Here is a 27,564-nt window from a genome sequence, read left to right on the forward strand (position 1 = left end):
AGCAAACAACTTTATCTTAATTTTAAAGCTATCAGACCTTTGGCTGCAGTACATGGAGAAAGCTTAGGAGAAATACTGCTTTCTTTCAACACGGCTATACTATCCCATCATACAACACTGTGGAGTTCTATTAAATGCTGTTGATGATGCTGAGTTGCAGCCTGTTTTTATACAGGCTATACATATCTGCAGCACATTGGCTGGCTGTTCTCATCATATGTATTCAGGTCAAGAATATAGATTTCATTGCTGCAAAGCATTACTTTTTACTGTGTTTTTATTAGTGGCGTCATCAGCGACTAGTCGATTTCGACTTTCATGATTTAATAGCCGACTTTAAAAAATCTGAACTTGTGCAACCCTTAGTGGGAACTACACTTTTCTCTTTCATCGTCATGTGTGGCTGTTATTTAATATCCTTAAGTCAGAAGGGTGGGACAACCAATTGTCATCCATACAATTCACTGCTAGAATTTGAAGCACAAACAGGATTTAATGCACAAGAAACCTATCATCGGCACGTTAAATTACTTAACCTGGCAAACCTAAGAGCAAATCACGGACTTAGATCCCCCTGACAATCAAATCTGAGGATTAAGTATGTGTGTGGTAATTTTCTCACAAGAGAAAATTGGGCAAAAACGAGAAAACCGACAAAAAGCCTGTTTTATACAAGCTTTATTTACAATGTAATTTCCAAGTTTTACAGTGTAGGAAGCACATTTTCATCAGTAAGTCCTCATCGGACAGATGCTATATGAAATCCACCTAACTAGACATGACTTTTATGTTCTCATTCTCAAAATATTCAGACACTTCCTATCCCACTAGCACATACTGTATGTACATAGTGTGTTTGTATACAAGCAATATAAAACTTGGCAAATGGAAGGCTATTTGCTACGTCAATATGGAAAGAAACATTTTTCCAATGAGTAAAAAAAAAAAAAAAAAAAAGATACAGCAAACACTGCACGCGTTATGATTCTGACCTGTTAACAGCTTAGTGATGTTTATTTGATTTAATACATTTTGACTGCCACACTGAGCAGGTAGCAGTCAAGTAACACTAGGGAATACTGGGTAGTCAATGTAGCTTGGGCATGTAAAGAGATACACAAAATTATGCCAGTTTTAGAAGGATTACTGCAATTCTGATTCAGACTTTCATTCTGAAAACATAAATACGGAGGATAGATTTATACCTTGATATCATCTTTCCTTTTTTATTGACAGGAAATTGGTATTGGTCTTATAAGGTCTTAAAAAAAAAAATAAAAGGCCCCAACTTCTGGAATCAGGAGAAACTAAAGGATGCAGACGGACAAATAAAACCACAGTGGGTGATTTGATGGCGATAACATTTTAACAGGTCAACCACAATGTGTCTGTGTTCCATTATATACAAATTGCTTACCAAACCATGGCATGGGGATGGACGGTTAAATTAATTCTGTGTACTGTCGATGTTAATGGATAGTGGTTTTATTCCGAATCACGTACAGACCTGGACGAGACATGCCACCACCGCTTTACTTTGCTGAATTACTGAAGTTATACAACCAGTGTTATTTCACTACTTCATTTTGATTTTTGTTGCCGCCTCTGAACATTAGAAAATATCCTTTGTAGGTTTAGAGTAAATTCACCAACGATTCACTGAGAAGTAAAGTGTAAAATGTGCTTTTTAGTTAAAAAAATGACAATTTCTTAGCACAGTGAAACTTCTTTTGCTGAATTAATGGAGGTAATTGTAACCTTGCACTTCTCCAATTTACAATGACCTGTCTCGGTCCACTAATACAAACCTTCTCCTCCTTTTGTTGCATAAAACATTTATCCAACAGTATTTTGATGTATATGGAAACATCACATCCATTGTAACAGTATAAGTGGGGATATAATAATACTAATAAAAAAATGTTAATACTGCTATACAAGCGGCAAAAGAATAAATAAGCCATTAAGATAAAAATGCACGGCATGGATTAAACTAAGATTACACAATTAACAATAAGTAAAATAGGTTAAAATTGAGAGGAAAAGCCCTCATTAAGCCCATGTAAATGTTTTTTGTTTTTTTTTTTTGAATCAAGAAATCTACCATGTAGATCAATTTAAAGCAAACAACAGAATAAATCTGGTCAGTAAGGTCCAATCCTTACTGCCTTTAATCCCAAAAAGACTAGAGCGGGTTTTTACATATTTTAAACAAAGGCACTAAACTGGAGGATTCAATCATCTCTCTCTTTTAAATATATGTATGCATTTATGCCAGTAATATGCATATCCTCAGGTCCAACTGTGTTTTTCATCTCACCCCCCACTTTTTGCCGACATAACTTAACAGGCTTTGGAAATACAATTTAAATAAGACATTTATTTAAAAAAAGAACTGACATAAAATATACAGTATGACTTACAGCAATGTCAAAGCTTCCCTATGACTGATACTTAAAATTTGCCTCTTGGGTAACACTGCACGTTAAAGGAGTCAGTTAATGCCAAAATTTCTAGAACCCTGTTAACAAAACACTGTGACGCTGTAACATGAAATCAGGATGCCTTTGAATTTCCTGATGTAAAAGCTGTGTGAAGGGTTTGTGAGCCAACAGGATCTTTTAAGATTACTGCAACCATTTCCCTTTACACATCTATTAAATGATTAGCCCTTTAGGTCTAAATGAATAGACAGTACATTAACCTGCGTGAGCTAACGTACTGTGCAGTTACTTATATTCTTTTTTGTTCGGCTGTCTGATCAAATTACCGTTCATTTTTAGGCTATTAACCTTACGACAAAATGCACTCAGCATTGGGTTTGCAGACCACAGGTTATTTGCTCAAATAACACAGACAATGTGGTCGACATTAGAAAGACTGCATACATTTGCATTAAATGTGTATTTAATCAAGAAATAGGTCCTATGCTGAGGAAAATTGTGAGCAGGCTTAATGGGGGCTTTTATCCTGTATAAAATCTGTAACATTGCTATTCCTTTAAAACACTTATTTTACCATCTTATGCTCCTATTGCAATATGTCCGTAGACCTACAGAGCAACACAGTGTAGCCCCATAAGCTCTCCTTTAGTCCAACACTTGCTCAGTTCAATACTTGAGGTAAAAGCACTTCTATGATGCAACCTAGCAACAAGTTGAGGAGAGGTTAGACATACATACGTACTGTAGAAGTTTAAAGGGGAGGGGACTCCTTTTTTGTTATGCAGACCAATTTTCAGGCAACACCTCTCAAATATTACCTCATTCCTCCAACCGTGTAACTAATACAGATATGTGGAAATTTGTCATTGAGGTATCCTGAAACAGCCAGACGACGTGTGTGCAAGAAAATCAACTGGTGGATTGACAAACAATACTGTAACATTAGTTCCCCCTTGCTGGGTCTTTGTAACATAGGCTGAATTGTAACAGACTTGACGCAATGTGGAAGCACAAGCAGGCATATCCATGAAGAGGGAGGGAGGAAGAAGAGGAGGTGGAGACGATACCAAACAGTGTAAGAATGAGGGGAAAGGAGCGGGAAAGGTTGAAAAGAAATTAATTGGAGAAAGGGAGGGTGAGGGATATCTCTTCCATACCCGCTCCTCCTCCGGCTTGTCTGGAGGTTATAATGCATGACACTGCAGAGGCTTGTTAGTGCTCATGCTGCTGGTTATTCGCAGGCTTGTGTCAATGCAAGGTCATGCAAACAGTACGCAGGCAGGTAGTTCATGCATTGCGTGCCTCAGCCTAGCCCAGCCAGGGGTCAGTATGGGCCACAGAAAAGGCCAGGCCAGGCCACACAAGGCTTGGGAAGGTCACTGGTGAGCCAGTCATGCAGTGACATTGCTGTTGAAGGAGGAGAAAGAGAAGTAATGATCAGATGGCAGAACTTGTAAGCCACAGAACCAACAATGCGCCTCTCATTTAACAGACAAAGAAATGTTAATTTCAAGGTTAATAAGACACCATTCATAAAATGCCTTAAACAATGATAGCGTAAAGGGAATGACACAAAAAATGAATGAGTTGCAACAAGCACACCTATTCGAGGTTTTAAACAACAAGGCGTTCCTGTGAAATGCTTATCAAAGCACCCTGAAATATCTTCTTATACTATGGTAGCAACTGAACCAAGATTTATATGGAAAAGAAAGCCCGCATGAATGTGCATCACTGAATAAACGCCATCTTATTATTGACTTTTTGGCATTAAAGGTGATCTAAAAAGAAAATTTCTTTCTACCATACTGTCTCCGGATCTAAATCTCGGCAAAAAGTTCATGGTGAAATAATGCGATGGGGAGGGGGACTCTGCCGTTTTGCAGGGGTATTATTATTGACAGATTACTGTGGTTGGACATATATCTAACACTATGGCACGTAAGGTGTTGTCTGACACAACCTTGTAATGCTGGTAAAGTTAAAACCAAGTGGTTTCGCTTGATGGTGGCTTTTTGTTCTTTAAGAGAGAAACCATTACACACCATTATGTACGGTGGAACAAATAAACAACAATCCTAAAATCTAAAATCTACCTCGCAATGGATTGCACCTTCTGAAATAAAACTTGAAGACATTTCCTGGGAAACAAAACTTCTAAATTATTGCTGCTCTGTCACCAGCCAACAGTCCCAAAACATGTAGTCCAAGCAGAAATTACTCAGTTACATCACTCAGACCATTTAGCAAGCAAATCAAACATTTACATGTGATGTCACACCGTCCTATGTATTTTCTTTTTTGTATAAGATTGATTTAAAGTCAGATGAAATGAAATTTAAACTTTGACACATGTAAATGGAAACGGCTTTCACGTCCTTAAAGCTACATCATAAAGAGTTAGAGCAGATAACAGAGGACAGACAATCAGCCAACTCCTGTCACGAAGCAAACTGAACGTTATCACAGGTAGAGATGTGCATAAATACTGCATGAACAGGTAGAGCGGTTCCTCTTATCAAAAATGACAGTAACTTGTCATGAAGATGTGATTCTTCTGAACTTCGGGGTCCAGATTACCTGCGTGGCAAACGCTCGCCACAGAGTACAGGTTCAGGAAGGTTGAGGGGGAGGATGTTTGGAGTGATTTAGTCAGACCCTATCAAATGTGCTGGGGTTTGAAAAAGGTAGAAGCCTTGCATCACAGGAGTCAAGGTAAAATATGCTTAGTCAGGAAAAAACAGTGGTGCAAGATTTGGAGAGGCTTGACTGGCATCCCTACCGCATGGATCTGATCGAGAAAAAAAAGGAAATCAATAGGCAGAATGTGGGAAAACAAGAACTTCCATTAGAATGCATGGAAATCATGCGCCTCAAAACAGGCCCATAGATGAAAGTTCAGGGGATTTGTAAGGTAGTTTGTCGCGGTATTTCGTGCCCTGCTGCCATCTACCTTGCGGTAGCTGGCTGGACGTGGCCTGGGTAGGAGCGGCGTGTGCTGGTTGCTTGTCTCTGCCGGGCCAGGAAGGACTGACCAGAACCAGTGTTGGCAAGTCGGTCTTCGGCCGCCTTCTTCTGCATAGACATACCCTGGGAAAAGATATAAATGAAACATCTTAATGCCCTTACCGATGATCATCAGGTCGCTGTGAGTATAACGACAACAGCGTTTATGCAGGAGCACAAATTGTCGCTGTTGACAGTCTACCACTAATCATGATGCACGAGAAAGCAAATTTTCTCAAATTCAATACATTAGTGCTGATTTAAGATTTATTGCCCATTGATCAAATATGTCTTGAGTCTATACTGTCTGTTGAGGTTATTAAATAGTCTATGCTGCCCTCTAGTGGTTAAAATGCAGATTACTTCTTATAACAAGTGTTTTTGGGCAAATCAAAAAGGGTTATTTCCTGTATATTATGAAAACTATTCATATAAGTATTAGGTAAAAATATTATTATTACTATGACTTATGGATTATGGTGCTCGTTGGACTCAAATCTAAACTAAACCTTCTTGTGAACCAACCAAAAAAGTGATAACTGTCATTTGCAGGCTGTATAGGTCCTTCTTACCATATTGTACCAGGCTGACACAATCAGTTTCTCCTCGTGGTCTCTCTGGCTCTTTGTCTTGTCCATTTCTTTCTGTTTGGATGAAACATTAAGCCACATAAAACTTGAGCAGAGCAAGAATTTCCTAAGTTACAGAACCGTTGGAGCAGATGGACGAATATATCACATATCTGTGTATGCCGTTGCTGTTTATTTACTTTACTTTGCCTATGTACTGCCTTTCACCTCCTTCAGAATTCGACTTGATAAATAATTCAAATGTAAAGCACAATTCAAAGCACAATTCAAAGCACGAGCTGAGAGGAACCGCTGGTTGGCGCTGGCCCACATTATGGATGTTCTTTGTTACACTGTCTTTCACAAAACAGGGAAGTGATTAAATGAGACGTCTCTGGTTGCGGTCTGATCGATTGGTGCTGAAAAGCAACAGCAATTCATAAATCATTTTTGAAAGCTATTCCAAATACTGCATGTAAGGCTGTGCATTCTGATCATTTAATACCATGTGTTATCTCTGTTTGTTTATAAAGAGACTGCAAGCAGAGGTGTCCTTCATTTAAGGCTAACTTCAGCAAATACAGTCACTTGTCAGTTCATTAGGTACACTAGTGAAAACGAATGCGTCATAATGAAACAGTCCTGCACTGAAACCCCCTTATTACTGTTATAATTACTGTGATATAGGCAAATAGTTGGACTAGTTGAAACATTTTCCATATCACCTGACCCCATTGCAGTGTTTCCACATATTCTCACTGTGTTGTCACAGACATGCATCTTCTAACTCCTAACTGATAGACTGATTACCTCCAGTGAGTGTAACATCCTCTCCTTCTCCTGCAGCTGGTTTTTCAAGGCCTGGACCTCTGGACCTGAACCCTGGTTCTGCTTGGGGTCCAGCGTCCGGATCACCTGTAAAGGACAGATTCATGTCATCACGTTTTCTTGTTGACATGTACCTACAACAACCTGTCATCCATCGATCCTTTTGTACTGACGTATACTCACACTCTTGGCTTTTTCAAGGTATTTCTTATATCTCTCCTCCATCTGTTTCATGTCTTCATCTTTTTTCTTCAAAGCCTCTTCCAGCTCATCCACTCGTTGGGCTGAGGGCAAAGCAGAACTGAAATTTAGCTTTCCTTTACTACGGCTATATAGTATAATACGCATTTCTATCTGCTTGTAATCAAGTGGATTGATGAATGTCAACAAGAATTCACTCCAAACTCACAGCTGGCGGTGTATTTAGGTTCCATTTCGTCGATGACAGCGTTTTTCTTTAACAACTCATTGTTCAATTCTCTTAGTTTTTCCCTAACAGAAAGAACAAAGCACCAAATAAAAATGCAATGTAATAAATTGTCCGATACTCCAGGATTAAATGTAAGAACACTTGAAACTATCTTCACATCAAGGTAAACATAATCATCAGATAGTAAAACACGGGTCAGAAGATAACTTACATGTGCTCCTCATATTTCTTCTTCAGAATAGAAGACTGAAAAAAAAAAAAGACAAATGAAAATTATGTTTTACAACCAACACATGCAAACTGAATATCAAAAGAGCTGTAGTACACTTCTTGAATTAAACAGTTGTACTCAGTTATGTGAATATCCAGCAGAGGGAAGTGTAGAACTGATCATTTCTGGAAATCACATCATATATTATATCTGAAAGATCGAACGATCATATAAGAGGTGATCAATACTGTTGGTCTGAAATTTACAGACCTCAAGCCAAGTGTGGGTGATGATGAAAATGTACAATTTTAACACCCACATAAATTATTCAAACTTTTAGTTGGTGCCGGTCCTCACGGTGTCTATTAGAGGCCGGAATTCTATGAGTCTGTGAGATTTTTCTCATCCTGTAACTGGGACAGGACCAAGAGTCATACCGACAATTGGTTCATTTCTGTGCACAGACATATAGTTCTAATATAAATAAATAGCATTTCTTTATTTTGAATGTGATGCTTGTTGTTCTGTTGTCTTTTTCATTCTCTTCTGTCAACACTGGACAGATGGCTGACCAGTGCATGATGAGTGTGCGGAGTGAACACAATGCCAACAATGCAGTCAGTGAAGACAATGGCGGTGGACAGATTATAGGACAGTGGACTACAGGACAAAGGACATAGTTTCTACGAGAAGAGAATGAAAGTGTTAAAACTCTGTACGCTGTTTATAACACACACAAAATACTATTTGAAACATGGGGACAGGATGGGACGGGAGTCATTCTTCTGGAACTAGGATGGGACAAAATTTTCTTTTGCCCTAGAGAGGAACAAGTCAGGAAGTGGGATAGGATAATAATGGAAATCTATTACTCTGTCGCCCTCTAGTGTCTAGCAAGGAGGCATGCAGATTTATGTATAAGAATTTTTCAGAGATTAGCTACAGCATGGGGTAAGATGAGGAAACAGGGACCATGGGCTCTAACAGGAGAGGAGTTATTGTTTCATCCTCTAAAACGCATTATATTGGTACTACGTTCTTTTTCTTTATTTTTTTGCAATGGTAGATTCTGTTTCCCATTTATTTCAGAAATCAAACCCCAAGTATTTGAAAGCACAAAGTGTAAAAGACAGAATCACAAAGACATACTTACTATAGTCTGACAGTGGAGCATTGTTTGAAAAGAAAATGGACAAGTTTGTCTTTACTGAATGGAAAGAATCACAGACTTGCCAAATGTGGATGTTGTGTTTCACATCTTTTCCCCTCACATTCGGCCCTTACCAAGATGACTGCAGCAGTGCAGAGCACCAACTTCATAATGCTTATATTTCTGGGAGAAAACCAGTTTCCCATTTTCTGCTTATCACCTACAAGCTATAAACTCTTTATTTCTCTAAAATATTGAAATATGTGTTCTGATCATCTTGAGTGAAAAGACAGATGGTTAAAGCAATACAGATAAAGCTGGTAATGGGATGTAAAATCCACAGACTGGCAATAATGGAGCCTAAACCCACAGTGAAAACATGTCTTTTTAAAATGCACATCAACACTTATACATGTAAGCATTATTGCTCTACATATTAATTGTCTGACGTGAACAAAGAAGAGGGCGAGGAAACCAATCCAGTCAGTCAGGCTCACCAATCAGCCCTGAGTTAAATATACCAACTAGAAGAAATCTGTGTTGCGTATTTGCTGATGGCGAGATCATTTAACTTCACTGATGTTGTCAAGCCACTTAACTCAATAAAGTGTCTTAAACATGCACTTAATTGTTCATAGTTGTACAACTAAGTACATCAAAATTAAATCAAAAGTGTAAAAGTGTTGTTATTTGGCCTCTTCACTGTTAAAAGTTACTTAAAAATATATGAAATCACAACCCTGGACCTTTAGGTGGAGCAGTGCACTCCAGTCCTGAAAGTGTGGCATGGTAAGTAAAAGCCTTTTTGTGGTTATTGACAGCATTTCAACTGGTATCCTAGTTATACACAGAGACCTTTATTTACTTACATCATCTGCTATAGAACCTTGTTCTTGGAGATTCTTCTGTAGCTCCTCTACCTGGCTCTGTTCCTCCATCAAGCGCTGATTGATTAACCTAGATAACAAGCACAAAAGACCAGTTGGACAACATAGTTAACATAGCAATGAGCAAAGAGCAAGGTATACAGTGGTAGATAAAACAGCAGATTGTTGGCTAAAAGGCCATTGATGGAAATACCAGTAGAGACAAAAAAAAACTTTGTCAAGAAGGAAATGGGAGACTGATCCACAATTCAACACAGGAGTGAACATGTGGATCAAATCTATTAGGTTAACAGTGCAAATGAAAAGAAGTAACAACGTTTGAATGCTCCTAGCCGACCTGTTCTCTGTCTCCAGTTCATTCTTTCTTCTGTTAGCATCCTCCAGGAGACTTTGCAACAGGGCAATCTTTTCATTGTCTGATCCCTCCTGGGCCAGCTTCAGCATCTTGTTCTCATGCTGAAGACGAATCAAATGTTCTCTGAAGAAACACAGTGGCGAGAATCAAATGTTACCTACGTATGATACTGATGCTTGAACACATACAGCTGGTTGTTCTACACCCATACTCAAAAACCTCTGAATGTTAAAGAGCGATACATTTTTAAATGTGTTTCACTGCTAGACCTCGATAAAAAAACACTTTTGGGTCAAGTTTGTATCAAGTAATTTACTATAAACCATAGTATTATTGATAGAAATTCTACCTAAACCTTATGCAAATATGTGCACCAATCTGCTGGTTGAATCCAGTTAATATTAAAACAGAATGAAGCAAAAAGTACTAATAATGTTCAACTATTTGAGTGACGCTGCAATCTAGCTAGATGAAAAGAGATTTCACAAATCCAGTGCCTTTTTATAGATTGTTTTGTTATGATTTTTTTTTTTTTTACACAGCTTTATTTAAGTTTATGTATTCAGTTTTCACCTTTTATGTTTAAGTTTCCTCTGTTGGGGGCTCAGGTAAATTAAGGTTGCCTCCAAAGTCTAGCATAGATTAAATTCAGTTGGCATAAACAGGGTTGACAGCTAATTTGGTTGAACTTCCAGTGCATTTCAATTCCTTTAATAATAAGATAGAAATGAAAACAGCTGACATACACAAGGTAAAAGAGAGGCAAACGCAGAAGACAGCATTGGCTTGGACTCTGGTCTAATGGACTGCCAAACAAATACAATCTGAGAGATTTGTACTTGTGTAAAACACTAAAACAGCAGGTGAAAAAACAGGTAGGGAGCTTTGTTATTTCTCTCTGTCTGCTGTCAAAAGTCTCATGAGGCCTGCCTTTACAGGGTGTGGCTGCTGATTCCTTTCCAGCTGGAGATCTGGCTAAATGTTTCCAGACAAACTCACGGCTAGCTGCTGGCTAGTAAAGGTTAAGAGAGGGAAGGAAAAGGAGGCGCTGCAGGGTGAAGCGTGAATAACTGCATTTCCAGCTGTTGTTCTTGCCGTTTTATAATTATGATATATATTTGACAAGCAAAGAGCAATCCCAGATGCTGATTATAAAAGCAGCAGAGATAAATTGACATGAAACATCACTATTGCAACATCTTACTTTCATTTTCAAAGGATATGAGAACACCTCGAAGCAACACTTTTTTATTAGACTGCCCTTTAAAGGTTAAAGGAATGCCTGGACTGAGTTAACTAAGCCATTACTCTCCAAAAGCAGCTTTTAGAAGATTTGGATTTCAACGTTAATCCACTTTTTTTTCCTCCACAGGTTCACAAGCACTGAGAAAAATTTCAGGCATGTTGTGCAGTCCTCTATGAAAGCTGCTGTCAGGCTGATGTAACTCTCACACAACTATTACATAACTCTACAGAGAGCGAGAGAGAGAGAGAGAGAGAAAGAGAGAGAGAGATCCTTTTGGGCCAAACTCATCTACCTTAAAACAGCAGGAGGAGCACATGGACTAGGCTGGAAAACATCTGGCTATGAAGATAGTAACAGAATCACAGACATACTTCACTATCCAAAATCTTGGAATCAGGCCCATTAACCCTTTAAGACCAGATGTGACGTGTGTGTATATCACTTTAAAACCGGGTTTGTGTGTTTGGTTGGATCGAGTGAGCACACTTTATACGTTTCTCAGGAAAACTCAGGTTTTAGGGGTTTACAATTCTTATATCTGACAATAACTGGTATTTTTGAATACACGTTACAGAAGAATATCCTCCCACACATAACACAAATGTGATATTTCTTGCACAGTATACCATGGTCCATGGACTATATCTACAACTCAAAGGGTTCTAAAAGCATATATTCACATACCGGATCTCTGGGGTAGTGATCTCTGCAGCCAGTGAATCAGTGCCATCGTTGCTGACCATTGGTAACAAACCTGGACAAACAGATAGCACATGTCAGAACACGGTAGCCCCAGCTACTCATATTTAGCCACCCAAACATTTCCGTACCTGATGTAAGCTGTCCCTCCTGAGCTTGGACACAATGTAGTTCCTCGATAGTCTCCTTCAGTGAGTCTCTTTCGGTCCGCATACGCTACAAAGGGAAACATGATTAAGAATGAGTGAATGAGTGAAATAGATACATTTGATTCCAGCTATTAAAACAGGACCGAGAAATAAACTTTAAGATCATTCCTTTGTCAGTCGTTATATTACTCATATGAAATGTACATACATCTTTTTCTTTTTGTAGAGAGTCCACTTTCTCTTTGACCCGCTTATACTCAAACTCCATCTTGTCAGCCTTTTTGGACTCTTCTGAGAGTCTGTTCTGAAGTTCAACTACCTGTGTGGAGAGAGGACAGTTGAAGAGAAGACATTATCTCTCAAAATAAATTTATAAGGTGTGAGAGTAACAGTATATCTGAAAGAGTCGGGTTACATCGCACAGCCCGGGGGAAGTGTAAACGATACGTCTTTTGGTCACGTACCTGTCTCTTGTAAGTCTCCAGCTGGCCCTTGGTTGCGTTCGCCTTTCGTAGCTCTTCCTCTAAGCTGACGTTGGTCTCCATTAACACGGTGTTCTTCTCTTCCAAAAGCTTATTCTAGAAAACAGCAGTGTAAGTTGCACCAGTGTAAGTTTCAACTGTGCGGTTAGGCTTGACATGTGTGGACATACAAGCTTACTAGATTCAAAGTAGTTACGCTATGAGTCCAACTAGTAGAAGTTCTACTACTAGTAGTAGTAGGAGTAGTAGAACTCATTGTGATAAAAATATAGTCAGTAGCTCCATCTTTGTATGATTCTGCATGATTGTCTACCTGTCTCCTGAGAAGCCCCATGTCCTCCAGCTTCTTCTTGTAGTGTTCCACTGTGCCCTCCAGTTTTGATACTTTGTCTGAGGAGTGCCTGAGAGAAAAACATCAGACAGTTTCATTTTGTGAGCTTGCATTAAAAAAAAAAAAAAGAAAGGAAGGGGAAACGGTTTGTGTTATCTCTCGTCATCACTGATTTCTGACTACTTTTCACATCCATTTGGCCTTCGGTGCAAGACAATCACTTTTCAAATGCCAGGAAAATAATAATCTCTCCTTAAACGCTGAGAAGACTAAGGAGATGTTTATTGACCTGAGGAGTGGAGAGACCAGCATGCCCTACTACACATCAAGGGACTCAGATGGAGAGTGTGAAGACCTTCAAACACCTCGGCACCCACAACAGTGAGGATCTCACCTGGACTCACAACACGCTAGAAAGGCTCAACAGAGACTCTTCTTCCTAAAGAAGCTGAGGAAATTTAGATTATCCTCCAAACTCCTCAGCAATTTTTACGAATGCACACTGGAGAGCATTCTGACAAACTCCATCAAAGTGTGGTATGGGAACTGCACCGTTCAGAACAGGAAGGCTCTCCAGCGTGTCATTAAAACGGCACAATTCACCACCACAGGACATTTCCAACACAACATCATCAAGGGCCGCACCCGCCCACAGCACACACTGTTTACATTCTGGTCCGCTGACAGAAGCTACAGGAGTGTGAAAGCAAGGACAGCCAGACTAAAAAAAAACGTTTCTATTCACAGGCCATCAGGCTACTGAATCACCGTATAACTGACTGACTGCAACTTTGAACATTTAAACATATCTTTTCATTGCCGCATTTGCACATATCTTTACATGTTTGTACAAACGGAAACCATATTTGCACCTTCTGAATGTCCTACTACTGTGACAGTATTGCACAACTATTTGCGCCTTATAACCTGACTACACCCTACCCTTTAGTACACAGTACTTACTTGCTTAAAGTTTGTTTCCTTTAGTTTAGTTGTTTATTTTAGTTGAAGGGAATTTGCAAAGCAGGAATTATCATTGCTCAGTGTAACCCTTGCTGTGTATATGACAATAGACTTCTTGAATCTTGAAATAATTTAACTTTAACTATAATTTCAAGATCATGTTTTAGCAAGCTGCCACCAGTGCTTATCCTTTGATCAATTTCATGTTATACTCTCATAGTTTACATCCTTAGCATCTCGCGATGCATAAATTACAGATAAAATGTCAATCAGATTTTTTGTCAATTAGTATTGAGTCATCTGTCCAATCAATTAACCTTCTAAGGCTTCAACGACGAACGAAGTATGATTAACTATTCCTCCACAGACAGCATGCACTCTGGTGCACACTGGAGGAAAATAATGACAAAACATAATCCTTGTAAACTGCACACAGCAGAAGCAGCAGCATTAATCTGTGAGACATTGCTTTTTATTTAGCCGTGACACACACATTGGAGCTGTTTTCAAATCTCCCCAGTTTTACTGCCTGCAGACCATCTCGCAGTTCTGCAATAAAAGGAGCACTTGCTTTGATGCAGTGGATCTCCTTCCTAATGCAAACATGGCAAAATTGTCGTCATGTAAAAAGAAGAAGTAGTGTGAGAATCAAGATAGAAATTCCCCAATAATCAACTGTGCAGCCCTATTAGAATCCCATCAGAGCTTTTGATTTCACTCTAAAATAAAATGTAAGTAAGACAACAAGCTTTATCTGCAAGGCAATGAATGCTAACACTAAAACTCCAAGAACGTATCTTCTTTAGTTTTATTTGTTTTACTTTAGTACTTTCACTATGTTCTTACCTGAGGACATCTATCTCGTCCTTTAGAGACTGGGCTTCATCAGCCAGTGAGGTAAGCTCTTCATTCTGGGACTTCACATCCAAAAGTTCTTTTTCAAGCTCTTCACAACGGATCCGGTAGTCGTCTTTTGCCGCCTCCAGCCTGGACAGAGTTAGAAACAATAACCATCATCGAACCTGACGATTTTTGGCATCAGCATAAGGCAGTTCAACTCTGACTTGCTATGTGGCACACTTTCCGTGCCGCAACTCCTCACCTGAAAGTTTCCTCCTGTAGCTGCTCCAGTTGTGTCTGCAGCTGGAGATGTCTGCGTCCAGCAGGACTGTTTATGTCCTCTATGGAGTCCGACTGGTTAAGTCTCTCCATCAGGACCTGGTTTTCTGCTAACAAACTGCTCTTCTCCTCTTGAAGGGCTGCCACCTGGGGAGGGAAGGTGTTGAAGAAGAGGGAAAAGAACAGGACGCATGGAGAAGAGAGGTGAAGGCAGAGGACAGGAAATGGAAAGCACGGAAGAATTAAAGTAGAAAAAAGGGTGCGGAAGAAAACAGATGGAGAGAATGTTTAGAAGATAAAGAGATGGAGAAAACAAAAACTAATTAGAAGGGAAATGATAAAACATATCTCTACTTTTTTTTTTTCTTTTTACAGCATTCAGTCCTTTAGGTTTACTGCAGCATCAAGTTTGGCAAGCACACATCAAACACACTTCAACAAGGCAAATCAACAAACTCCAACATAGCAAAGAGGGCTGCATATGGGTTGATGTTGTCTTCTCAGTTTAAAAGACAGGGAATCAAACTCCACACGAAGCAAAGCAGAAGCTGGTGGTTGTCTTTTATAACGTGTACAAGTTGACAAATTAATTAATAACCGTGCCCCTCCTCAAGAACAAGAAACTGACTTTAAAATAACTCCCAATACTCCAGTAACATTAATAGGCAGTGTTCTTTTAAAGCTGTCAAAGTAACTGACATGTAAAGCCAATTCTCATCACAATATTTTAAGAATTTTGATCAAGTCCATAAGCTCACACTGAAACTAATTTTGGGAACGTTACCTTTCTCTGATCCAAAACAATGATATCCACAAAACCAAATAGCAAGTGAGAGAAATATTATTTAATGTCATCTAAATCACAGAGCAACTATTATTTCAATGCAACTGTGAAGTACACTTGTTCAATTGATTGATTTGCATAAATTATGTCTGCATATATATATTTTTTAAGATTAATTAACACATCAATGTCTAAACTGTATGCCGTTTAAATGCTGGTAACACTGTTATGTGGAAGCATTCTGAGAGAACTTGCACCAGTGTGAAAATTCTCTCATGGCAACAAGCCTATATCACATCAAAGATGTGAACAGGACAGCTCTGAAAGCAGGAAATGGGGTGGGAATCAGCTGTACTCAAAGGGTTTCCTCATAACATTGTTAATTCCTGAAGGTATTTAGATTCATTACATGCAAGACTAATCAGTTTAGCTGACAGCTTGCAGATGAAAGCTATCCAACAGGCCTGGAATAAATCTCAGAAAAAGCACAAGTTCTTGGTGTACGTTAAATATTTAACAAATATTCAACATTTCTTCTTAGAAGTGACTCCTTCCTAGTTTCAAATGCCAACCTCTTTCCCTTGCTGTCTACTGTTGCTGTGGGAAAGCATGAAACACACCAAGGTAAAAAAACACTGAGGACTGTTAGTGAAGGGATGACATCTGACACACCCAGACAAAACTGCAGTTGTGCCTGGTGTGCCCCGAGAGGACCACGTGTATACGTGTGCACACTTGTGCACTAACGTGTAACATGCACAGACAGTTTGGAGAGGGGGGATTTGATGCAAGCAGACTGGAAAAGGATCCAGGGCTATTTGACACACCACACACCATGGACAGCAGAAAGAGACAGTAAGAAAAGAAAGTGTGGATTTACCCTCTCCTCTAGCTCATTAAACTCTAACCTCAGTCTATCACGCTCCTCTTGGACATGGAGAGCCTTTAAAGCAAGGCACACAGTATTGAAAAAGTAAAGAAATAAGAGGAAATGGATTCAATACCGGAAGACAGCAAAGAACCCTTTAAACTACAGCTCCAATTTTTTATTTTTTTTTTGCAAAAATCTTGTCTCATTGTAATCTCCTCTTATGAAGACAGACATAGAACTCTTACGTCTTAAGCCAGTACAGGCTCTTAAGGTAGCAACGGGACCAGCTGTTTTGATACAATATAAGTGTAGATTAACTCAAAAAACTGGAGCTGCTTTTAAAGTGTAATCAAAAATATCTGTCAAAGTATAAAGCAAGAGTATGTAGTAAATGAATCACAAAATACAGCAGCAGAAAATATAAGAATAAAACTTCATTCAAGGTTGGACATGGAAGGGATAGTTGTAGTTTTGAATTTGTCTACATAGGTTTCATCAGTTTATGAAAGTTAATCATTTCAAAACACATTGTCTTAATTTAGCCACTAAATATTTATCACTACTCGTTTCTGACGAGTGTTGACTCGTATTTCACAGTTCAAATCATACATTTGAATGCAGGGATAGGCCACATACTTTAGAAACTCACAGCATCTAAATAAAAAAACAAATGGCTCGTCAGCTCATGAGAATGTTCAGTTACACACAAACTCACTCTAAGATAAGGTAATCCTTTATTTATCCCACAGTGGGGAACGGGAATAATAATAGCTAATCCACTGGCAGGCACTATCTCTTTTTAAGTCATTCAGACATGTGACATTGAGTAACTGAACACTGTGCTATAGAGTATAAAATGGGAAAGACTTTCAATCATGGGGCATACTAACTGCATTAAACCAACCTGCATGTCAAGCTCACGACACCTCTGGGAGATCTCTTCCTTGGTAGCCAAAGCATCATTCAGGTCCTCAACTGTCTTCTTCAGCTGAGAACAAACAGGAAAAATCATCAGACACAGACATGTTGTGACCACAAGGGAGGAGCTTAAAAGGTGAACAAAAAAGAAATATCAAAAGGCACAACACTGAAGGTCTAGAACGTCTCCATACCTGTCTGTCTAGATCCACATATGAATCATTTCCTCCCGTGACCGGAGTCTCTTTGCTCATCAGCTGCAGAAACACACAAATATATTGTAGGTTAATAGTCCGAAACCTGTTTTATACTGAAAGACCGAAAGGTATGTCCTACTAATCCCACTTCATTCTTGTTAATCCCTTATTAACTGCGAATTCTATTTGATTCAGGTATAACCAGAATGGGAGGCTACCTCTTGGATGGCTGTCATGACAACATGCTGCACCGACTCCTCCATCATCATGATGGTTTGGATGTACTCTGGAGATGACAGAGAAAGAGACAAGTTGGTCAGTTGGTAATGCAATGCAAGATCACAGAACATTATTTTTACACACACACACATTGATAAGAACACACAGAATGTGATCTGCACCTTGTTTCTGTTCACAGTTGACTGCGCAGCCCAATAGAAGTTGTAACATCCTCCCAAGTTCTGCTGCGTCAGAGTGTTCTCCAATAAGATTAACATCTGGTAGTGTGAAGTCATTTATGTGCTGACCTAAGATCTAGACACAGGGAGAAGAAATGTTAAATGCTTTTAAAAATGTAATACAGTCGGACTGAAACGTCTCACTATATGATAACTGGAGAAACATGACCTGTGTCGTGCTAAAAGTATTAAGTGTCGAGTAAGCAGTCACAATATCGCCCTACCAGCAACAGACTGATTTTAAAACTATTACAATAAAACTTCTTACCTCCTGATTATAGTCTAGAATTCCTTTTAAGATCTTCTTTAGATTGCTGACCTGAAAAGGAGATAATTTAATTGTCAAGATGTTGCGAGACGTGAAGTGAATCCCACAGCATTACAAAGATATAAGGACACAACATAATTACCACTCCAGATCATATTGACACTTGGATAGGTCTGGTGCCGTGCAGCTTAAGGGTTAAAAAAAACAAAAAAAAACAAAGACTGCCCCAGAAAAACTAAAGCACAAATAAAAAGTGATCCTTACCTTTAACCTCCAGTTGTCCCCAACCTCTGGCTTGATTCTACTAATCCATGCATCATTGAAATACACTATATCTCTAGAAAATTCAGGCAGACATAAGAGTAGGGTTAGTGTTGAGTTTTTTTTTTCCGATAGACTAGCAAGGCACAAACAAAGTAGCCATTTTGGGAGGAGAGGGTTGGCAGAATTCATCAAAAACTAAAAACACATTTTGCATTTTCTCATACACCAACATTAAAGATAAAAATTAGGGCCGGGACTCGATTAAAAAAAATTAATCTAATTAATTAGAGGCTTTGTAATTAATTAATCGAAATTAATCGCATTTTAATAGCATATAAATATTTGACCTGAGAACAGTGAGAAGTAATTTTTTTCATATGGATTTTTAGTATACCATTGAATAATGACTAAATTTCCCATCCACGGGGCCAACCAAAGCGGTCTCATCAGCTTCTTCTTTCATGTTCACTGTGGTTTGTTGTTGTCTGAAGTATTGAACAGTGTTGCCAACTCCTCAGGAAAGGAAAGTAGCTATTGGCTGTCCTAAAAGTCGCTAGAAGTCGCTAAATGACGTCATCGGCTAATTTGCATAATTTACCTTTTGGATGTAATTGTGATGGACGCTGTATTATTAACGCGCCTCCTTTATCCGGGCTTGGTATTGGCAAAATGACTCTAAAGAGACACTCTGGCACAGTAACTTAAGTTTTTTTTTTTTTTAGTTTTCTTAAGTTTGGTTTAGTTTCTCACAGGTCACAGGCACAGAAGAACATGAGCATTTTTTGCCATAACTAGAATATTTTTAACATTTTTTGTACAAACGGTTTTTACTTGACAAAATTAACAATCTAAATGGATTATTATTTTATTATTTATTTTAGTGTGACAGTGAAGAAACATTTACATCCCGCTCTGTAAATCAGCGGCAGTTTTGCGCATGCGTCATTCGTTTGCAGTCTGGACGCGGTGGCGTGGTTCTCCCTCTCTGCTCTGACTGCTGCTGCGCGGGGCTACTGTGAGACTGACCGCCTGTGAGTGCTTTGGGACGGGAGAGGGGCTCACGGCTGCACCCGCTGCTTGTTGAGGACACTGGTAATGAACGCTAGTTGGTGCTCCAGTATAATCGGTCCGCCGAAACTCATCCAGTGAGAAACGTTCCGCGGTGCAAAAATAAGTGCGATTAAAATGCGTTAAAAAAAATTAACGCGTTATTTTTGTGTAATTAATTAATCTTAATTAACGCGTTAAAGTCCCGGCCCTAATAAAAATACTTACATTTTCTGCAGAGCTTGGGCCATGACAACACCACTGGTCAAGTCTTCTACTGTCTTGCATGGAGCCTCTACTCCAAATGTCTGGATCTAAACGACAAATAGAGACAAACGCTGGGTGAGTGCTGAACTACAGTAAAATTAGTTTGAAACATTCAGTACCACTACATTAATTGCAAGCCACTGAACAGCTCCATACAGTCAGAGTTTGTCCTAGGGTCCTAGTTTTTGTACTAGTCAGACCCCTGCTAGTGGCTTTCCAGCCAATTGAGAATATCCAATGAAGCACATTAGTGAGAGAAAACACTAACAAACAAGAGAAGAGAAATAAGCAAAAGATGGCACACACAACTCTTCTCATTTTTTTAGCTTCAGCTTAGTGCTCAAGTATTTTCTGAACAACATGATAATCTGGAATGAAAAATGTTGACCAACTGAACAGCGTGATTCAGGAGAAGCCCACTCTGTACGCCTCTGTTTGAGTGCAAATTCTGGCCCAGACGCATCATGTTCATGATCAGAAGACAGTGAAGGTAACAAACTGGTTTAGTCAGCGTCAGGATGAATAAAACAAAAAGATCAGCAGTTGGTAAAATGTCAAAAATTTGTTTGTTGCACTGTTTTTGGGGTGTCTATGTAAAATTGCATGCAGATTGTTTTTACCGTGGCCTGCAGACAGCCTGCAGACAGACGGCAGACAGAGATACAGGCACGACACTAAACACTTTGCTTGTCATCACTCCTCAGTTTTATTACATCACTACTCTGTAATTCTTTTTCTGATCTTTTTCTTCCTTTCCAAATGCCTCACTTGACATGTCTTTCTTCTCAAACGGTATCCTCCAGGCAGAAAGTCTGCTGTCCAGACAGAAGTGATATTCTTCAGTCTACATGCCAACAAGCCTGTACGCCAAAGGAGGAGGAGAAACTGGGAGTAGGAATGTTGGAATTCCAACAGGAAGAAAACGATGAAATTGAAATGCTGCCTGCACATCGTTCAGTCTCTCCGTTTCCACTACGTGGCTCAAATGCAACATCCACGCTCTTAAGCCTTTAGTCAGCAATTCACCGCAAGAATCAATGATCAGAATTTCAACAGATATACCACATGCTCCCTATCAGCTAGGATATAGGTTAAATCATCGATGAAGGGCTTATCTTTTACCCACATGAGATACTGAGCTGAAAGCTTCAAGTAAGACTTAAATATATTTACATATATATAGAGTAAACCCCATACAAAGTTTTGTTTTTTATCACTAGGAAGTTTTTACAGTGAAAATCAACAAGCAGCATGAACAGAATATGCCATGTACTTGTTGTTGTTTCAGTCTTTTACTGTGTGACTACTAGGAGTACAACTATATACACAATTTTCTAAAAATAGTTATGATGCAAGAACAGCACCTTCTCAGACGCTCCGCTGTACTAACATCTATTCTGAACAAGAGTAAACAATATGAAATGAAGTGACTTCACTGTTTTGTTTAGTTTTTTCTTTTAATTCTTTAGCACCAACTTTATGAGTACTGGACACTGAGAAGAATTTTATTAAGCCACAGATGAACAACCTATCATCAGCAGAAATGAAGACAGATCAGTTAACAAGAAGAGACTCAACACCGTACACAGTGTACACAGAGGGTATGAGGACAACATGACCCTGAAAATAACACCCACTGATAGACGAATACAGATATCCTAAACAGACAATATTCTCTTGGCTTTTAAGCCGTTTTAACCTTTAGGGACCAAATAGTTGCATGGTTTAGTTATTTATTTTTTTAACGACGCCTTGTCAATTATCCTGCAGGGTTTTCAGGAGAACCAAGCACAAATAAGCTTCCTTCTCTGTGTATTAGTGAGTAATAGGCAGTTAATGCCTAAAGCCAGCCAATGGCTCAGGGCCGACACAAAACAACAGAACCAAAACAACACCCTGCACTTTTACCTGCTTCAATTGCCCACATTGTTTTCTCAATAACCTACCAGTCAAGATTGCACCCTTTCCTGTCGCAGTCTATCATCTTGAGTAGTTACTTGTGTCGGTTACTTGCTGACTTCCTGTTTTAGATGCTACTGGGATACACAACGTTAGCGATTGAGAAGACACCGAAAACAATAGCCTCTTAAAGCATTACAATGGATAAAATAGCAGGGAAAGCAACACAATGAGACAAATCTCTTTCCTTTTGGGGCGGCACAGTCAGACAAGGAACAGAAACCCAACGATCATCAAGGCAAATGTGGATTCACGCAGAGTTTTCGTTCTAAACCAACAATCAGTGTACATCATTTCCCCTTCACGGGAAAGATGCGACAGGAAAGAAAACATAGGATGAGCCACACAGAGACAAGCATGACGAGCAGCCGACAGCTGTCAACAGGCTGTGAAAGTATTTGAGCAAAGGAGATGAATCTAAAGCCACTGACATGTAGTATGCCGAGTGCTTGATGCCAGGCTGAAAATACGTTAACAACTATTTGTGTCATGTGGATGAGTTAAAGTATTAGACACCTTCAATCTATAAGCAACGGTTCACGTTGTCGACACGGTGTTTTCCTTCCTGTTTCACGAGGCTGCTGCTTTTTTGTTAAACATCCTATTGTTTTTGAAGCAACAATGGGCACCATAGCCACGTGTGTGCCGCATGTGTGACAGCTTGTCACACCTACAAAACTGTAGTACACATATATATTTATATATTCTTATATATAAAGATTTTAAAAGGAATGCATGTGGTGTCTATTGTAAAGCAGAGCAGGTGGGTTGCTTTACGCAGTATAGGACATTGTGAAGGCACCAACTATCTGGTAACCTTGCAGTTACAGAAGGCACACAAATGATGTTTGTATACGATAATAATTTACAATGAATGCCAAACATGCATAAACATAAAAGTAAATGATTTAGTAATTACATTTCCCCAAAAATATAAAAAAAATACAACATAAACCATGATTATATTCTTTGTTGATGCACATGTGTTTATCATTGCACCCAACTAGGATGGGATTATTTGCAAACTGTACTTACTTATTTTACTTTTTAATTAGTTTTTGTTTTTCCAATGAGGAATATGAATATTAATTGAAAAGCATCAACACAAAAATAGAAGACGTTGACAACCTGGGTTTTAGCAAAATTGATCATTTACATTCATAGTCTCTAGGCAGCAATAGTATAGTAACAATTTGCCGTGATGTTTTAGAGTGATACGACTGAAACCAACGTCTCAGAGTAAACATTTGTTAGTGTGGTAAAACTAAACGCCGAAGGCCGACATCTGAGCTAAAATGTTGCACTCGAACGCACCGCAAAGACCATAGCCAGCAGGCACATACGTTCTGTGACTGATCAAAAGACTGGGAAACTGGCAAGAGCCACTATTAGCTGTTAAGGATAGGAAGCTAAGAAGAGCTACAAGCCGTACTACAGAGCTGGCCTCTCCTGAATCACGCTGATCAGTTGGGCTATATTTTATTCATTCTAGATGATGATGATGACAACGTCGTTTTGAAAATATTTGTGTGTTTGAATGTCCAGATAGATGAAGATGTAAAATGAGAAAAGCCTACTGTGCGTCATTTGAATTTTGCTTTGTTGTTTTCAGTTGTGATATGACCTTTTCATAGATAGCTCTGGGCTGATCCATGTCCTCTGTGTCATCTGGATCACTTCCCAATCTGCTTATTATGATTACACTAATCGTGGAACCTTGAAGCACTGACCGCACAGTAAAAGCAGGTCAACAACCACTCCTGTATCTAACCGAACAGTATTTTCTGTATTCCCTTCATCACAGCTACCAGGCTTAACAAGCCCTTTAAAGATCTGCTCATGTTCCATCTTCTTGTCAGATTACAATAAGTCTGCTTTGATCACAGCATCAGTAACGATCTAGAGGGCAGATAAGACGGCTCAAGAGAAGCTTAAATTACACTCCTTAGTTTATTAATGGAAAGTGATCATCAGAAATAATTCTGTGAAGCTACACCTGCAAGTCTGTGGAAACGGTTGGGAAAGGAGATGTTTGAGCTGTGGAAAAAGCGTGTCTGTCTCACAAGACCAGAACAAATTGGCTGCCACGCACTTACAACGTACTCATCATGAACACGATCAAGTGTGGAGACGACAGCGGTGCACAACTATCAACACTGATTCGGGTCAGATTTTATGCTATTTTCCATGAGATTAATAGCGTACCAGTAAGCACACACTTATGTAATTATAGAAACATGGTGATATGCACTCAAATACATCATTCCGTGTAAAACTTGAGCGAGCGTCAGACATGCTTCTTTTTAAGAAGTATATCTAATTATTATTTTGTTGAGCAGATCAAGATGATGGGGGAAAAAAATAAAAAAATAGCACATTTCAATTTCTGTTATGTTAACTTTATTTGATACCAAAGTATTTGTGAGCAATTAAAGCTGGGAAATATGTGAAAACTTGCGTCGCACGTCAATTGAAGGTGTGGAGTCCTGCCAAGTAAAATATTCTAAGCACACAATGTTTCTTTGGTTAATAAAGAAAATATGTCCAGTAATAACAATATCGTGGGACATCATCTTATCACTAACAAAAATCTGGCACTGTCCCTTACACTCAGACGTACTCGGCCTTCCTGTTGGACTGGCTTAAACCAGAAACATCTACCTTAACACTACTACTTCACTACTCTCCATTTACTACTACTTACACTATGTGTTTTAGTTTTAACAAGTAGGGCTGGGTTTTAAAAAATCTATTTTCTAATTCAAGTCAATGTTCATTCGAGAGATCGTATGCCGACTTATAAAATCCTTTGGATCAGCTTTTTAAGTGTATGGCATTTCTTGCATCCTCTAGTTAGAAATGTTGCTGCAGTCTTGCGTGAGTGGTTTTGTATGACTAGTCTCACGAGACCATGCGACGAGATTAGTGTATGTGTGAGGGGAAGCCAAAACAACTCTGAGAGCACCACCATGTCTTCAAAAAATATTGTGGAAATAAAGGAAATCTCTGTAACAGAGACAACATTTTTGTTTTGTAAAAATCCGAGTAGATGGAAATTTAAATATCTCAAAATGAAACAATACTGCATTCAATCAAATCGGACACCATGAAGTGAAACTATTCAGGAAATCAGTAGTGATGCACAGTCCTGATAACCAGTCACACTCAGTGACGTGACTTCACAGATAAAAAGGTATGTGAGGAATGTTTGCCATGACTATTAGTTATGCAAGCTCTATGAGCCAGCTCTGAGAACTTTTTATTAATCAGTAAGACAGAACACAACAGTCTTCAGAGTCTTGGTTAATAGTAATAAATATTTTTAAACCATGCATAATGTAAAATATAATGGTATTCTGGAAATCTTAAGCTTAGGTATAATTAAAATGAATTATTTACGTGAAAGAGCAGACTGTCTTTTCCGAACTGGGCCTCACAAAAAAAGAGACCCATCTCTTATTGCTGCATTGAAGATTTTTCTTAGCTGTCAATTTCACGAAAAGTGAATCCAGCAATTGATTTCAAGCATCGTTTATACATAATCAACTACTGCTTCTGAGGCGTTCCTGGATGTTTTGGGTCCTACACCCTCTCCCAGATGAGCCAGCAGAACCTGAGCAGACCAGATAGCATGACATGTCAGGAAGCACACGGCTATGCAGAATCAAGGAAGCATGTCTTCACTAAGCTCTATTACAACCAACGCCTCATGAAAGTTGTCAGCATCACTGCTGACTTTTATGCCAGCAGTGTATTGTTGCAACATGTCAGTTTCTTATGACTTAAGCTTCCTTAATATGCCACCCCATTCAAACCTGCACACCTGACTAATGCTTTGTGATGCCTGCTTTTCAGTTAGATGAACTGTTGCACCATCCTTGTATACAAGTCTTCAGTACTGTTAAGAAATACACGCAATTTATGTGACATTAGCAACGTCTGTCCATTCATCACTTCTCTCTTTAGATTATGAAGTTGCAAAACAACACATACCAACAAACACACGTTATCAGTTTGCAAACATGTCCGATCAGCATGGTCCCATCTCTTGACACAGACTTGGGACACTTCAGCAATGTAAACATGGCCAATCGGTAGCACGTGACTCTGCGGTCTCTCTCCTTTTTCGCGTGTTAGCTTAAAATATCTGGTGTCAGGCTTTGGTTAGGAAGATTGAGGTTAACGCTATAAATCAGAGCCCAGGAAGCTAAGCCTGTATTCGACATTTTGATCAGGAGAAGGAACGGGGACGGAAAGGCGAACATAATGATACGCTACACTATACGACAACGACAGGAATTCAGTCTGAAAGCAGACACCGATCCGTCCCATATTCATTCCGGAGGAAAAAGCCTTCGCCTTGTTGTTAAAACCATAACAAGGCCAACGTCTCTGCCGATCGATTCCTCCGTTACAACAAACCGCAGACGTGTATCCCGGTAAACCTGAGCTAACGTTAGGCAGAAAAAAACGAGTTTACGGAGCTAGTATTAAAACGACAGTGGCACCACGGTGAATTATTTTCTGGTGGCTAGCGAGCAACACATCAGCAGCTAAAGGAGCAAACAGCTGGCCTGCACACGTAACCAAGGCGAGCCCGTGTCATTTTCCTCCAGCCAGCTAACGGTGGAAACGTTAGCTGGCTAGCATTAGCCCTGTAGGCTAGCTAGCATCGCCGGTCGCCTCTCGGAGAACTGTCTGTCAGTGTGTAAAAACCTATAATTTGACTACTCACCCATGTTAAGAGGCTTTCACAGAGTTCCATTCGATCCAAGGACTCTGATGTACTCATCGTTAGCTAACGCGGACTGACTTTACGGGCCGAAGAGAGCCTAAACTTAACAGTCAGCTTCATACACTCCCGAGATCTCTCGCTCTCCGGCTGCCTCGCAATCCGTTGGCCAATAGACGGGGTGAGCTGCTTCGACAGACCGGCGTCTCCCACAGGCGGGTTGGGTGGGCGGAGTCTGCAGTTCGTTTTTAAAGGAAAATGTCCACAAATATAGGAACAAACTTTTCCGCATCTCGAAATGACATGTTATTTGTTCCAAAACAGTGACAGTAAATGGTACATTTACCGTAGAGTAGTACACTGGCAGTTCTGAAGTCGCAATCACTTTCACAATATGCGGGGTTAATTGCAAATAAACTTAATAAAATAACACCCATTCTGGCAAGCAAAGTGCAATCAGTCAATAATATGGATCAACTGTGTTTTATCAACTGTGTTTTCAGTTTGGAGGCTGTGTTTTGCAGTACTATTGATTTGTATTATTTTGTACTGACATGTTTCCATTACTTTGACCATTATATATTGTAAACTTTGATGCACATTGCACCAAAGCAGTGACTCTTCCACTGATACTCTCGATGCTTCCAGCAGTATTTTCCCACCAGGCTAATATTAAGACTCTCGCCCAACCAGTTCTCAGCTGTAGAACAGCGGGAAGATTTACGACGTGTGTTGCTGTAATCATTCGCCTTAGTGTAGCTACCAAAAACAAAAGGGTGGAGGTTGTTCAAACACCCTAGAGACAAATTGGAGGAGACACTGTCAGTGACAAGGTGTGACACATCTTGGCATGTGACACGCCTTAGAATAAGGGAGATTTTTTTGTTGTTGATGCCGAACTGAAGGCGCCACACACAAGAATATTTTCAC

At 39.4% G+C, this 27,564-nt stretch overlaps 1 protein-coding gene across 3 annotated transcripts; it reads right to left on the reverse strand.

The window, feature by feature from the left end:
- Positions 1 to 661: 661 nt before the first annotated feature.
- On the reverse strand, positions 662 to 26,841 carry hook3 (hook microtubule-tethering protein 3). Of its 3 annotated transcripts, XM_084572677.1 has the most exons (25): positions 26,638 to 26,841; positions 19,905 to 19,990; positions 18,630 to 18,702; positions 18,366 to 18,416; positions 18,041 to 18,173; positions 17,858 to 17,925; positions 17,637 to 17,699; positions 17,429 to 17,512; positions 16,534 to 16,596; positions 14,853 to 15,016; positions 14,597 to 14,737; positions 12,770 to 12,857; positions 12,439 to 12,552; positions 12,183 to 12,293; positions 11,957 to 12,041; positions 11,811 to 11,880; positions 9,863 to 10,003; positions 9,508 to 9,595; positions 7,489 to 7,523; positions 7,257 to 7,339; positions 7,031 to 7,131; positions 6,830 to 6,934; positions 6,023 to 6,094; positions 5,398 to 5,534; positions 662 to 3,851 (listed from the first exon to the last, which is right to left on the reverse strand). In XM_084572677.1, exons 1-25 carry the CDS (start codon positions 26,692 to 26,694, stop codon positions 3,836 to 3,838), a joined length of 2,229 nt encoding a protein of 742 aa, XP_084428803.1. In that variant the 5' UTR covers positions 26,695 to 26,841; the 3' UTR covers positions 662 to 3,835. The 3 variants fall into 3 exon arrangements, with proteins under 3 accessions (XP_084428803.1, XP_084428804.1, XP_084428805.1); XM_084572678.1 differs by lacking the exon at positions 16,534 to 16,596 and having other exon boundaries at positions 26,638 to 26,838; XM_084572679.1 differs by lacking the exon at positions 16,534 to 16,596 and having other exon boundaries at positions 662 to 5,534; positions 26,638 to 26,837.
- Between the last annotated feature and the right edge of the window lie 723 nt (positions 26,842 to 27,564).

This window comes from Chelon labrosus, assembly GCF_963514085.1.
Source record: "Chelon labrosus genome assembly, chromosome: 22".
Lineage (NCBI taxonomy): Eukaryota > Metazoa > Chordata > Actinopteri > Mugiliformes > Mugilidae > Chelon > Chelon labrosus.

Coding starts and splice junctions, on each gene's coding strand:
- hook3 (XM_084572677.1), bottom strand. CDS start 26,694: ATGAGTACATCAGAGTCCTTGGATCGAATGGAACTCTGTGAAAGCCTC. Junction 18,703..19,904: donor GCCCAAGCTCTGCAGAAAAT/GTAAGTATTTTT, acceptor TGAATTTTCTAG/AGATATAGTGTATTTCAATG. Junction 16,597..17,428: donor GTCGTGAGCTTGACATGCAG/GTTGGTTTAATG, acceptor CTTGCTTTAAAG/GCTCTCCATGTCCAAGAGGA.